The 13,336-nt window shown below is 35.5% G+C and overlaps 1 protein-coding gene across 3 annotated transcripts; it reads right to left on the reverse strand.

Moving 5' to 3' along the window:
• Positions 1-521: 521 nt before the first annotated feature.
• On the reverse strand, positions 522-13,302 carry SLC35A5 (solute carrier family 35 member A5). Of its 3 annotated transcripts, none has more exons than XR_001313369.2 (8): positions 13,189-13,302; positions 10,852-11,004; positions 9,973-10,071; positions 8,873-9,006; positions 6,953-7,020; positions 5,479-6,268; positions 3,077-3,200; positions 522-2,342 (listed from the first exon to the last, which is right to left on the reverse strand). XR_001313369.2 is itself a non-coding variant. In XM_087721357.1 (8 exons), exons 3-8 carry the CDS (start codon positions 10,979-10,981, stop codon positions 3,132-3,134), a joined length of 1,290 nt encoding a protein of 429 aa, XP_087577483.1. In that variant the 5' UTR covers positions 10,982-11,004; positions 12,083-12,147; positions 13,189-13,248; the 3' UTR covers positions 522-3,131. The 3 variants fall into 3 exon arrangements, 2 of the variants coding, with proteins under 2 accessions (XP_087577483.1, XP_013918884.1); XM_087721357.1 differs by adding an exon at positions 12,083-12,147 and having other exon boundaries at positions 522-3,200; positions 13,189-13,248; XM_014063409.2 differs by having other exon boundaries at positions 522-3,200.
• Between the last annotated feature and the right edge of the window lie 34 nt (positions 13,303-13,336).

A 13,336-nucleotide genomic window follows, 5' to 3' on the forward strand; every position in this document is an offset into this window, starting at 1 on the left:
GAGGAACTCTGAAAGTTGAAGTCCACAAGTCTTAAAGTTGCCAAGGTTGCAGACCACTGCCCTAAATGACTCCATTAAAAGCCCAGCACAAATCCATACGTTATTGAGAGTATATATGTATGATATTACCAATTTTTAAAAATATGTATTTGAATATTGGTTTTTCTAATTGTTATGGAAAGTCAATATTGGTCACTAAAGTATTAATTTTTCTGTGTCTAATTCTATTGGTATGCATAACATCAATATCCCATTTGCCCAGTTTTTTTCATTGAACTCAACTCACCATTCCCCTCCCCCCCCAAATTGTAATTTATTCCAGGCACTAGTAGGTAAGTTAGGCAAAGTTTGTCTTGCAACTGTATTTAAACAACTGCTGTTAAGGAACACTGTTATGTTAGAACTACTTCTTCAGAGACTATCAATAAAAGCACAATGGATACTTGCGTCAATAAAGTTGGTAAAAGAAATCCTTACTTCAAACAGTATTTCTGAATAAATACAATAAACATAAGATAAAGCAGGGTCAAAAGGATACTTCATTACACCAGGTTTCAGTGTGGTAGCGACATTACAGAAAAATATCAATTAGATGTTACGAAAGCAAATAATAGAACCACCTTATATCAACACAATAACCATGATTGGAATATTTGCCTAGCATTTTCATACTTTCCTCTTCCAATAATTTCTCAATATTAATTCTTGCCCCTGCAGACATCTTTACAAATGAATCTTAAACTTGAAATTTAAACTGAAGTGAAACTTCACATCACAATTCAAGCATTGTTTTATATAATTTAGAATTCTCTATATGTGACAGTTGCTAAATGTCTTAAATACAATTGTACCATTTTCTTTATACATTTCCACTCCAAAACTGAATCTCAATGCTGGAAAAACAGAAATTTCTCTATCATATCCACAGAATATTTTGCATGCAAAATATTGTAACACCTTTAAATATATATCAGCACAAACTTTCTATGCTGCACTGCATTTTATGCCTGTACTTCTTTTGCCTTTTATGGAACTTAACACAAACATGAATGTGTACAAAAGACTGAATATCAAAGACAATCAAAGGGAGGCACTCCAATTTGCTACTTCCAAGCTGAAAGCTTAGGAAACATTTATAGGGTAGATAACTTTTCTTTAAGGAATTGACATTCCTAGTACATAACCTAGATATGCCAAAATCTTAAAGGCATTACCCGATATAAAAGATGGCCTGTTTAAAATATCCATTAAAGGTTAAGAAATACTGGATTACAAATTTTCCTTGCCCACATGCCATAAGATTCTTCTCCAAACTCTTGACTTCCACATATTATTGGATTGCAATTCACCATCAAGGATAGTAACTGAATAAATTAGCCAGAAAAGATGGAGTATCTTTATAGCAACAACATGGGATAGTTGCACATCACTTATTTACCAGGGAAATTAATTTTTTTGGAACACACAGCTTGTGAACATGCATGTAAAAGGAGATAAATGCAGTTTTATCCAGTGTTACATGGTTTATACTAGAAGTATCACCCAACCCTCAGATGTTAAGAGTGCAATTCCCTTCATCCCTTTAACTACATTGGCTAAGAATGAATAAATACGTAGAACAATATATCTTTCTAGATCCTGTTTTGCATTATCCTGGAAGGATGATCCGGTTAGTATATTTTGAAAGAAGTAATCTTAAATTTTATGCTCAAATACACAATTCATCTATTTTCATGTAACAAAAGTAAAAATAGTACCCATATTGTACAGAAATGTCCAAAATGGCTAGAAGGTAATATTATTAATTTCCTATTCATTTAATAGATCCATCAGCTGGATAACTCATCTCAATTGTGATGGTAGCATTTAGAAGAAATACTAGGTGCCCAAATATGGGTTTTCATATTCAAATGGTATCTTAATTACTGTAATTTTAAGGCTCAGACATATGCAGAGTTTAACACTGGATATCACAGGGGTAGTCATATAAAAAGATTGATGATTTACATGGTACCCAAGGCATACAACACATGATGGCAACAATATTTTCCGAAGCTTAAAGGGTAAAGTACATTTTACACATAAGAAATGTTACCATTTATCTTTGTGGTATGCAATATTTTGAGGACTTTGCTTCTGGATTTCCACAAAATGGTAGCTTCCATAATTCCATCACTAAATTCTTCTCTCACATCATCTTTGAACTGAGATATCTTGTCAGCATTAGTACTCCAGTCTCTTTATTTTAAGGTGGAAAAAAAACCCCAGCTTTCTCAAAATACATGGTTCAAAATGATGCTTCCCTTCTGCAGCCAAATCTTCTGAATTCCAATGACTCTTTGCTGAAAAAATAAATCTTCATTTTAGAAGATCAAGTACACAGAAGCATGAGCAGTTCTGCTGGATCACATAAAAATTCTGTTTGCTCCAGTATCCTATTTTCAACAATGACCTACTAGTTGCCTATGGGAAGTCTACTATCAGAAGGACAATGATTGCCCTGCAATAATTTCCAGCAATTAATATTTTGATAGCATTCTAGTAAATCAGTGCTTTATGACTGATTATGTGAATAGTAATTTGTAAATAGGCAAACTTTCCTGCTATCATCCAGTTGGCAAGAATATGTACATCTCCCCAAAATTCCAATTGCATTTAATACTCAAGAGGTGTATGGTCTTCAACACTATTAGTAGTGCATAGTCATGAGGATTAGGAGAAATTATAACCTCCATTGATTTTTCTAATCCCACCCTAATACCCTTTGTTTGGCGAGTAGTTAAAATATCATCTAGCAGAACTTTATTTTTATTTTTTTTAAAAAAAAATCCCACCTCAGTGAAAACAGTAAGAGATTTCCACCACTTCCACTGTGAAAAAGTTTCCTGCCCTCACATTCTATGTTGGCAAAGAGCCTTCCACAACCAGATGGAAGAGTTGGAACAGAAAACTCATGAATGATTGGGTTGGGGTGGAGGACTGCTGGTTACATTCTAGTAATTTTGTGCTTTATGCCTGATTATGTTACTCATAGGAGATATTTGTGAATTGGCAAAGCCCTCCTCCCATTATCTACTTGGTATGGACGTCCAGCCGATCTCCCCCAAATTTTAGTTGTGGACCACCATTTGCTATAAGGCCTCCTCATCTGAATCATGATCACTGCCTGGTTTGGTGAGCCTTTCAAGTTCTTCTCCATCCTATAGAAAATAAAGGGAAGATGAGTGAAAAATTAATAAACAAGTCCTTAAATGGATAGATTACATCATTTGTCTAATGTTTACCATAATTTGAAGCATAGCTACTTTTGGTATTGGCTCTATTGTGGTAGTAGAACTTCATTAGTCCTTGTCCTGTAATAGTGTTTCTTTCATTGGAACTGGATTGCAATTTAAGTTACCTTTGTTAATTATATCAGAGATAGGAAGTACAACTTTTGTTGACTAGAAGCTCTACCAGGATCCTAACTGGGAGAGTTCTTACATTATTGCTCCAAATTACCACTAGACAGTTCGGTCAATTCTAGTATAGGATCTTGAACTTGCAAAAAAAGTTACTGGTGAGCCATTCATGAGCCAGGGGCTCCAATTTTTTATATCCTTGTCACACAACTATGTCGTAACTAATAAATACAATTTAGTGCATTATGAAGGCCTGATCCTGCAATATATACATCTGCACAATATTAAATCCTTCTTAATCAGTCACTTTGAGAAGCATTGTTCTCTTCTTTCATAACAATTATGTATTTTATATGCCATGCAAAATATTTACCCACGTAGAAAGAGCAGGAATTTGACCTTGTCAAATGTTCATCAAATACATTTATTAAATCTATATTACATATTTTTTGCAATGGCACCAGGCAAAAATTTGGAAAAAAGAGAAACCAAATAAATCCAATTCTGAATCTTTTCAAGTAAAGCCAAAAGAAAGTTAGTAAAAAAATTGTTGCTTTTTTAGGCTTAATGAATTTACAAATCCACATGAAAATTATATATATTTACTTTCACAAATACATACACATTAATATATTAACTTTTGCATACAATCTACATATTTATTCAAATATGCTTGAAGCATACCCATGAACACATCATAAGTGCACCTTGTTTGTCACTTGTGCCCTCTGGTGTTCAATCTTTTTAAAAAATCACTTCAATTCAATAGAAAGCTAAGCAAATAGCCACAAATACATTAAAAAAAGAACTTTATACATTCAAAGCTATTCTAAAAATACACTTTAATGTTAATAAGGAATGTATCTGAAAAATACAAAATATTCCTTTAGAATGTCCTTTAAACTACACTATACTATTGTAAACTTCTTGGGACACTAGGATTTTAAGTTGAAAACCTGCGACAAAATGGAATGCCCCAAAATGCTTTGATTTCATGTCGCCAAATGTTTCTGGATCCTAGAGAGATGCACATCCCAAATCTAGTGTGATTGTGATTAGGGAACACAAATATAGGAAATGCAAAGGAAAGAAATGGCTCATAGTGGGTACCGCAGTAAGACTAAGCAGCTTCCAGCAAGGGCACAACCTCCATTCTAGTTTTCTGAATGAACCACATCCTTTATTGCAAAGAGCAGTAGCTCTTTGGGTCAGCACATAGAAATGTTTCTCTGCTGTTTTTTAAAAAAAGAACATTTCTTTGCAAAATAGGCAGAAGAAAATAGCAGTGTTTTCTACTACATTCTAAGAGTGCAGGAACTACTTTACCAGGACTGCCCAGCAACATGTTTCAACATAGCATGACTTTCCTTTATAGTTTGCTGTGAGTGCATCCAGTTATATGTACAGATTTTTTTCAACAGCTACATATGGCCATAACTAACTTAATTGGATGCATTCATAACAAACTGTAGAAGTTAGCATATCATTTGGACGCACTCTAATAAGCAAACAAATATAAAGGAAGCAGAACCACACATGTATAGGTAATCCTCACTTAACAACCACAGGGTCCGACTACTCCATCGCGAAGTGACACAGTTATTAAGTGAAACATGACATGACCACGACCAATTTACACCAGCTCCACTGCAGCCATTGAATGAATCACCTGCGGTCACTAAGTGTGATGTAATTGCCAGCTTCCTCATTGAGTTTGCTTGTTGAAAGCCAGTTGTGAAGTTCGCATGATTGCAAACAGCAATCATGTGACTCAAGGACTCTGCAACCACTGTAAAAATTCCCCAGTTATCAAGTGCTGGAAACATGTTTATATGACCATAGGGATGCTAAGACCATCATGAGTTCAAAAATAGTCAAACTGTTTTTTGGGGGGGCTTGTGGTAAGTTTGAGTGATCACTCAACATGCAATCATAACCAAGGACTACTGTACCTACTAACGGTATAATGATATTTTGACAATGATGGCAAACATTTACATTCACATCACAATCAGAGGTCTGCACTGAAATCAATTGGCCCACAGAATATCTATAAAGGAAACCTTTCAAACCTTACCCCACTAGAGCGCTCCCATGCACCTCCATTATGTTTGCCCCTTTCCCACTGAACAGTGTGTTCCGTACAATGAGGGCCGCTGGAGTGATAGATAAATATAGACAAAAGAACTACAGGTGCTTCCAAGAAGAACTCCATGGAAGGCTTAAAGTCAAATACAAAAACTGACACAGTGGTGATGATCACTGTTGTAACTTGTGCAGTCAAAACATGAAACATGTTGTCTCGGAACTTCAGAATGAAGGCCACGGAGAGCCCAAGGAAGGCAGTGACAAAAATAAGGGCCACGGAGAATATGTTGTGGCCATAGAAAAAACCACAATACTCTATCCGGCGCCTGTTTTCAGGGCGGAAGCTTAGCATCAGAGCATTAAACATAGCTCCAAAGAGGTACAGCTTGGTATTCTGCACAAAGATATTTTCACTGAATTGGCCTCCTTCTTTCAGTATTTTTTCATTGTAGATGTTGGCTAATGCTGAAATAAAACACTGCACTAGGATGAGCAGATGTCCTAGTCCAAGACGAACTGTTTTCATGGGTCCTGCCGTAGTTGTGACATTCCAGGTAAAGCCAGGGAAGGACCATCTAAGAGTGCAGTTCTCTTTGCCCCAACATTCTTCTTCTGATTTGGTATACTGCAGGCAACTGTTTGAATGGCTGAGAAAAATGTCATGATGAAATCCATGCACAGCCAAGCTATGCTCATTGCTTCCTGTCCCTGCAGTCAGAGCTACAATAGATAGGAACAGAATCAGCAAAGAGGCCCATTGCACCCAGGAGACCTGCCGCCTGCATGGAGAAAAAAAATGATGTAAGTTGATTCAAAGAAGCACAAATAATAGGTAAGGGAGGAAAAGAGTTAACTTTTTAAGGCAGTAGTGTGACTTCTGTTCTAGTGTCATATGAGGAAAAATTCTTTGGGCAATAATATTGAAAGCCAAATGCTTACAATGCCTCTTATACCTAACAGGATGATTCACTCTGCACACTGAATTATTTTGTACCTACTGAAGCTGTACCAATATTCTTTCACTTATTTATTTATTTATTAAATTTATATGCTCCCCATCTTGCAGTTCCAGACAACTATGGGCAGCTATTGTTCTTCCAACAATACCCTACACTATGTAAGTAAATATTAGAATGTAATGTCTTTGAAAACAACCATTTGGGAGAGCAAATGCAAGTATGAGCCAGTTTGATAAGATTAACATATTTAGGACTGCCTTTTGAGTCATTTCATTAACAAAATGAAACCACAGAAAGTACATCAAACTCAATAGCTATGTATTCATTAACAAATGACAATAGTAGTATTATTAGTATTATTAGATATAGTAGTAATATTATTAATCATTTTGGGTGTGCTTTTAATTTTCATTACCTTTAGAGCCTTGTTTAAAATTGCTTCAGAAGAGAACTTTGAGGAAACAAAGAAATGACAAAAGATAACATGTTTCCATAATTACTCACTTCAGCACTATTCTGAATAGAAGAGCTGTTGTTATGATAACAAAATTTGAGAACAGAACCGCCATCGCCTAGAAAAAGAAGAAGAGATATTATGTTACAAGTCCAATGCAACCTAAAAATAAGATATCCACGAGTGTACTATGTCTTTAATGCATGATGGTTTGTGGAACCAAATTTTATTGAGCTAAACAGCACTTTTATTTTAAAAAACCAACTCACTATCTAGAGAGGTCCTGAAAGCAAGCATTCCTATATTTCATAGAATCAAGCAGAAAAACAAAACCTTAACATTTATTTCCCAAATTATTGACCAATGTTTTAATGCTTTCTTTCTGTCCATGGAAGGTTCTTTGCCATTAGAGGTGTTCATAAATGACAAGAGATACTCTTTTCATATATTTCATCTTGAATGGCAGATTCCAATTAATGAAAGGACATTTGGTGAGATAATCATAATTTGTTCAGTTTATGACTTTCACTATATGATATTCTATAGAGAAAATCTTGATTTCCATTTGAGTAGAAACAGAAAGTGAGAAGAATGTGAGAAATAATTTCCCTCCTTTGAACCTACTGGTAATCAAAATGAGTAGTGATTCCTCTCAAATCTTATCTAGGGCAAACCTGAGGTTATGTACATGTGATGTGGAGGAGTGATGGAACCAACCAGAGAAGATCAAAGATCTCTTTTGCAAGTGGAAATCAGTCTGTCATATTGAAAGCAGCCAGCATTCATTCCCATCTTAATAAATCATAAAACTACATTCAACCCTATTTCTTACAACACTGTTCTTGTCCTTATAAGTAAAATTGTCTTCAGACTTTTGACACTATCATGAAAATATGTACGCACCCCCCAAATTACTCCTAAGCATCAAAAATGCAAAATACTTATAAGTAGCCCTCGGATCATTCAGTGACTATTCAAAGTTATAACAGTGCTGAATGAATGGTAGTTACAACCAGTCTTCAAAGTTCCAGCTGTTGCCAAGGCCCTTGTGGTCACATGATCAAAATTCAGATGCTTGGCAGCTTTGCCCGCATTTATTCTGCAGAGTGCACTTCAACTCCACCCCCCATCTCTTCCCCCCACCACCACCCCTCTTCTGCCCTTTTAGCCACTGTGCACTCTGCGGCCTAATCCTGCCACTGCACCCCTCCCACCACCAGCTGCCTCAGCTAGGCATGCCTTCTCCGCAGTGGGAAACCAAGACAGCAAAGGTAAGCTGGGAGTGGCAGAGGCAAGTGATGACAGAGTACAGGGCAGCGAATAGGGCAAAGATGGGAAGCTGAAGCAGAAAGGATCATGGTAGGGCAGAAGCATGAGATCCTGTCTTAACAATGGCACAGTCCTGGCCTAACAACTGCAACTAGGACTACAGGAACTTCTGTCACTAAATGCAGTCAGGTGATAATTCATCTAACCATTACTTCACTTAGCAATGGAAATTCCAGGCTCAATTATCGTAACCCAAGGACTACCTATTTTCACTCTAAGCCAATGTTCAATAGATTCTGGTTAACTAAAGTTTACTGGCTCTAATTAAAGCATTTACCTTAATTTCCTTGGAATTACTTATATGTTATGCTTCATACACAAACTTATGTACAAACAATTGAAAACACCTTTTACAATACAGATTTTTTTGTCTGAATTATGAAAGCACTGACAAAACTTAAGAATTGAATACAGTCATCTAGCCCGTGAAATTTGTATTCTGCTTATATTATAGCTCATACTGAACATAACATCTCTAAAATATCAATTCAACTATTGAAATACTATTCAGCAGGAAGTAATCCTACCTATAATCTCCTAAAATAACTGAAATTTGATATAAGCACTAAATATGATAAAGATATATTCGCTTTCCATTAGAACACATAGAGACTATTCTGCATTTCTGAAGTGATACTTACTGGTTCAAGATAGGACAACACATAGAAGACAATCAGATTATCTAAAAAATAAAGAAAAGCTGGAATTGACCACTTTATATAGCTATACAATTGCCTCCAAGAGCTGCAGCCAAATCCACTATGGGAATATCCTCCTAAAAAAGAAAAAGAAGGAAGATGAAAAATAGTTCAATGCATTTAATTATCAGTACATATCTACACTGTCTCATCACATATGATTATTGTGGATTTTAAAAAGAACAAAGCACTATAACAAACTCCTTAATAAATTTAAAATTGGAAGCTTCCTTATTAAACACAAATATGAAACTTTACCAGTCTTTCTTAGAAAGATTTTGAATGATATTCAAATTGAAATTTTGACCAATCATCACTATAATTTTTTTTCTTTGTAAATTAAACACAATTTATGTTTCATTTGGGTGTTAAATCATCTTGTGTGGTAAAGTGGAAGGCTGCTTTAAACACTCTCTATTCCGATAACCTTTTTTTAATTTTTAAAATTATTTTTTCTCAATAATTTAAATATAGTTTAATTATCTTAACATTTTAAATTTAATAATTTAAAAACCAACAACTATGAATAAAAACATTAAGCACTAAATAAATTATATTCACATACTTATATCGGACATTTTTAAGCAACAATTTTAATTTAATTTAGTATCTCAAATTCCTCAACCATCTGCAGAATTTAGGATTTATATTCTGTAAGTAAATTAATTAATGTGATTCTGTTACAATAGAATATAATACAATATTCAAAATATGCCTTTTAATTTCTCCAACTTAATGTTCCCATTTTTCATTTCATTTTTCCAGCGATAATTCATGATATACTTTACCTCTCCTTTATTTTTTATTGATTACCAGCCTCTCCAAAGAAAATATATTTTTCTTTCACGAGCTTCATCATTTGCAGGGAAATAGAAGCTCGCGAAAGAAACGCCATGGAAATCTGACCTGGGGTGAAGGCGCACGTGCCAGCTGAGAGGGCACTGTGTGCCACCTCCGGCACATATGCCATAGATGCCCTAGAAATTACATATAATTTATCCTTCAAACCTAAATATCATAATAATTTAGCTCTAGCAGCTTACCTTTTCTGATTACCCAGAGAGCCATTATCAAACAAAGTACGAGCTTAACTAATTCTGAGCACACATTCACAGTTGCAGGAAGATAATCATACTTATTATCTGAAAAATATTTAGAGAACTCACATGAATATTGCATATATTAACTTTAAATAAAGTAAAAACATTACAACAGGCAGCCAATGCAGAAATGTACATTCAACAAGTTGTATTTAAAAAAATCTCCACTTTTATTTCCAGGTAAGAATTTTTCATAAAAAAAGAATTAAAATATATCTTCTTCTTTTGGAAAATATTTGGTATTTTAAAATATTTTAGTATTAACATTTTGAATACTTAGGAGAAACATTCTAACAGTGAGGACAATTAACCAGTGAAATAGTTTGCCTTCAGAGGTTGTGGATGCTTCATTACTGGAGGTTTTTATGAAAAGACTGGACAGCCATCTGTCTGAAATGGTAGAGGGTCTCCTGCTTGAGCAGGAGTTGGATTAGAAGACTTCCAGGGTCCCTTCCAGTTCTATTCTGAATGAATGGTAAATAAGGGGTTTCAGGGAGTGAAATTCAAAGTTGAGGCTTTTTTGTACTATAAATTAGTGTTCTGATCCTAATTGTGTAGTATTGTATGCTTTTTCACTTGACTAGATCACTAACAGAAAGTGCTTCAGTGCTGTATTTGATGTCATAAAAAAGTTTCTGACTATATGAAATATATATTCTTTACTAAAATGGCTATGGGAACCAAACTCATATTGAAAAACAGTTATGAAAAGCAATCAATACTCCACAAAACCTAATTATTTTAATTTCATGTCATAGTCCAGCAAAGAGCATGCCAACAAATTCTGGTGGTATCTATACAGAAATACATATTCCAACATACCTTCATTGACAGAGTATTTCATCAAAAGGATACGACTTGAACCCAATGTAACAAAGGTACCGCCTAGAAGCAGTGTATAAATTGCTGACTTGGACCATCGAGCAGACTGACTGCAACGTTTGGAATCCATGCTGTTGCTGTGTTGTCAGTGCACTTTGAACCACAAAGCAAAACACTATATCAGATACGTCCTTTAAAATGACATTTATTGCTATTAGACTACTCAGAAAGCTGTTTAGTGCTTGATTCTTCACAAACTGCATAAAAGTAAGTTTTGCAATGCATGTTTTTCTGAGGCATTAAGCATAAATTTAGTAGCCGTTATTTATGGTATGCTTGAGTACTATTTTAGTAAACCCTTTAAATATAGTACTAACATCATAAAATTAATAAAAATGTTCCCTGATCTTGATACATCTTATATTTAGTCCTTACTGAATAACACATTTCAACTGAAGTAATCGAACACATCACAATACTCTTCTGAAATTTATTATCAATTGTAGGCATCACCTTCTACAATAGTGGAGTAGGAATATTAGTTAATAAAGAAATTAAGTATTGGTTTCACCATTCATCATATTTAAATATGCTAAAATAATCTCATATTTTTTTCCAGTTATATCTCTTTGCTTGTTTTATTCTAAAGTAAATGATACAACTGCTGAACTATTCATTGTTTGGAGAAGCTAACTTTTCTACCAGGATTTTGAGATAGAGCTGGAAAATCTTATTTATATCTTAAATATCTTGAATGACAATAACAGGTCTTGTTTTGCTTTTAGGGAAGAGTTTATCTATGCAATAGGCAGAATGAATAACTGTAACCAAGACAATGGTAAGATAAAAGAAACTGAAGTCCAGCCCAGATCTGTAATCTGAGTAAGCATTTTCCACAAAATCCTCTTTAGTTCTCACAAAGATAAAGGGGCAGAGGGGTGGGGGGAGAAGTGCATTCAGACTTGTGAGATTCTGTTATTACCACCTCATAAAAAAGTAGTATTAGCTTGTGTGACTTTGGTGAGGACAATATGCATGCCTTTTTTTATTCTACAAGTTATTTTAAATGCAACACCCCCCCCCAGCTTCCCTTTAGCACAGGATAGAAGTGCAAGACATACTGTTCAGTTAATACACGTTTCCTTTGTATGTGTTGCCAAGCATATAATGAAGGGAGGTCAACCTCAAAAGGCAATCTCTCAACATCTTTATAGCAACTCTTAAAAATTACCTGAAATAAAGTATTAATTTCTTCTTTAACACAAGGGTTTCAATATAATTACTTCTGCACTATCTCTAAAATTCAAAAGGCAACAGGTTAGACTTATTTTAAATGTGTACCTAGAATATATTGTCCTATAATTTCAATAAATTTTTATAATTAATACCGGTAGTACATAATAATTTATGCTCAGTGTCAATTTACATTCAAGGTATAAATTCCTTGAGACTGTCTCAAATAGTGGTTTCCAATGTGGGGTCCATGTCCCACAGGGTGACAGTTTGATTTTTAATGGGGGCAATTTGAACATTATTTAAACCAAATTAATGGTCTTTAATGTTTCCTCCTTGTGAGTAGAGTTCACTTTTTGAGTAAAGTAAGAATTATATGTCCTAGGGTGGGCATTAGGATTTTAAAGATGCCTAGGTGGGACATGGCCAAAAAAAGGTTGGGAACCACTGGTCTAAAAGAAGCAGCCAATGGTTTAAGATCCAATATGAAGATGGTAGTGAAGAGGCATGAAATATCCTTGTTGTACCAAAGCACTTTGCAAATATAGTTGTGAATTAAATGCTATATTTAGCCAATTGAGATGCCAAGCCATCACACCTAAGACCATTTATAACAGTGGGTTGTTGGATACATTGGGTTTATTCAATAGACAGTTAGCTACACAGCTCACATCTTAGCCTACGCACAGCGAAAACCAAGTGAAATGTAAGTTAATCGACAAAACAACAAATGATAGTTAATCAAAGGATGGTTTAACATGTGTGAACCAAACCTCAGCCACTGTAAAACACCCTGCACCAATTCTTTGCCTTCCAGATGCACAGCTGTCTACCCCAGCTGGAAGTAATAGAGGCTGAAATCCGACACAACTGGAAGCCACCACGAGCCTGGCACATGCAATGGTTTGCCAAAAAGCCCGTCTTTTTTCTGGCTTAGGACTCTGGAGCCCATACAACTGAGCGAGAATCAAACGATGAAGCTCCCATTTCCCTTCTTGATGGAGCTGCAATTCCCTCCAAAAGAGCAGGCTTTAAAAAATTGTGCCACATAGGAGCAGCGCTCCATCCCATCCGCCCTAAACCCTTAGCCAAAGATTTGGTTACCTGACAGGTGCGAATCCTCTGCGGGCATCGCCCCCTTGCCTTAGTCTACCTGCCGCTCAGGCACGCACGCGCAGAGTTGAGAAGGCGAGCCGGCACTTCCCAGCCGCCTCCTTTCTCCCATGATGCACCCGGTGGAAAAGCATGCGCA

The sequence above is a fragment of the Thamnophis sirtalis genome, unplaced genomic scaffold (genome assembly GCF_051295495.1).
Source record: "Thamnophis sirtalis isolate CommonGarterSnake01/CBP01778 unplaced genomic scaffold, rThaSir2_p1.2 scaffold_8, whole genome shotgun sequence".
Classification (NCBI taxonomy): Eukaryota; Metazoa; Chordata; class Lepidosauria; order Squamata; family Natricidae; genus Thamnophis; species Thamnophis sirtalis.

What these genes read in the sequence shown, in the direction of transcription:
- SLC35A5 (XM_014063409.2), bottom strand. Translation starts at nt 10,981, where the DNA reads ATGGATTCCAAACGTTGCAGTCAGTCTGCTCGATGGTCCAAGTCAGCA. An exon ending in GAAATACTCTGTCAATGAAG is followed by an intron (nt 10,072 to 10,851) that starts GTATGTTGGAAT and finishes AATATTTTTCAG; the next exon opens with ATAATAAGTATGATTATCTT. An exon ending in TCTCTGGGTAATCAGAAAAG is followed by an intron (nt 9,007 to 9,972) that starts GTAAGCTGCTAG and finishes TTTCTTTTTTAG; the next exon opens with GAGGATATTCCCATAGTGGA.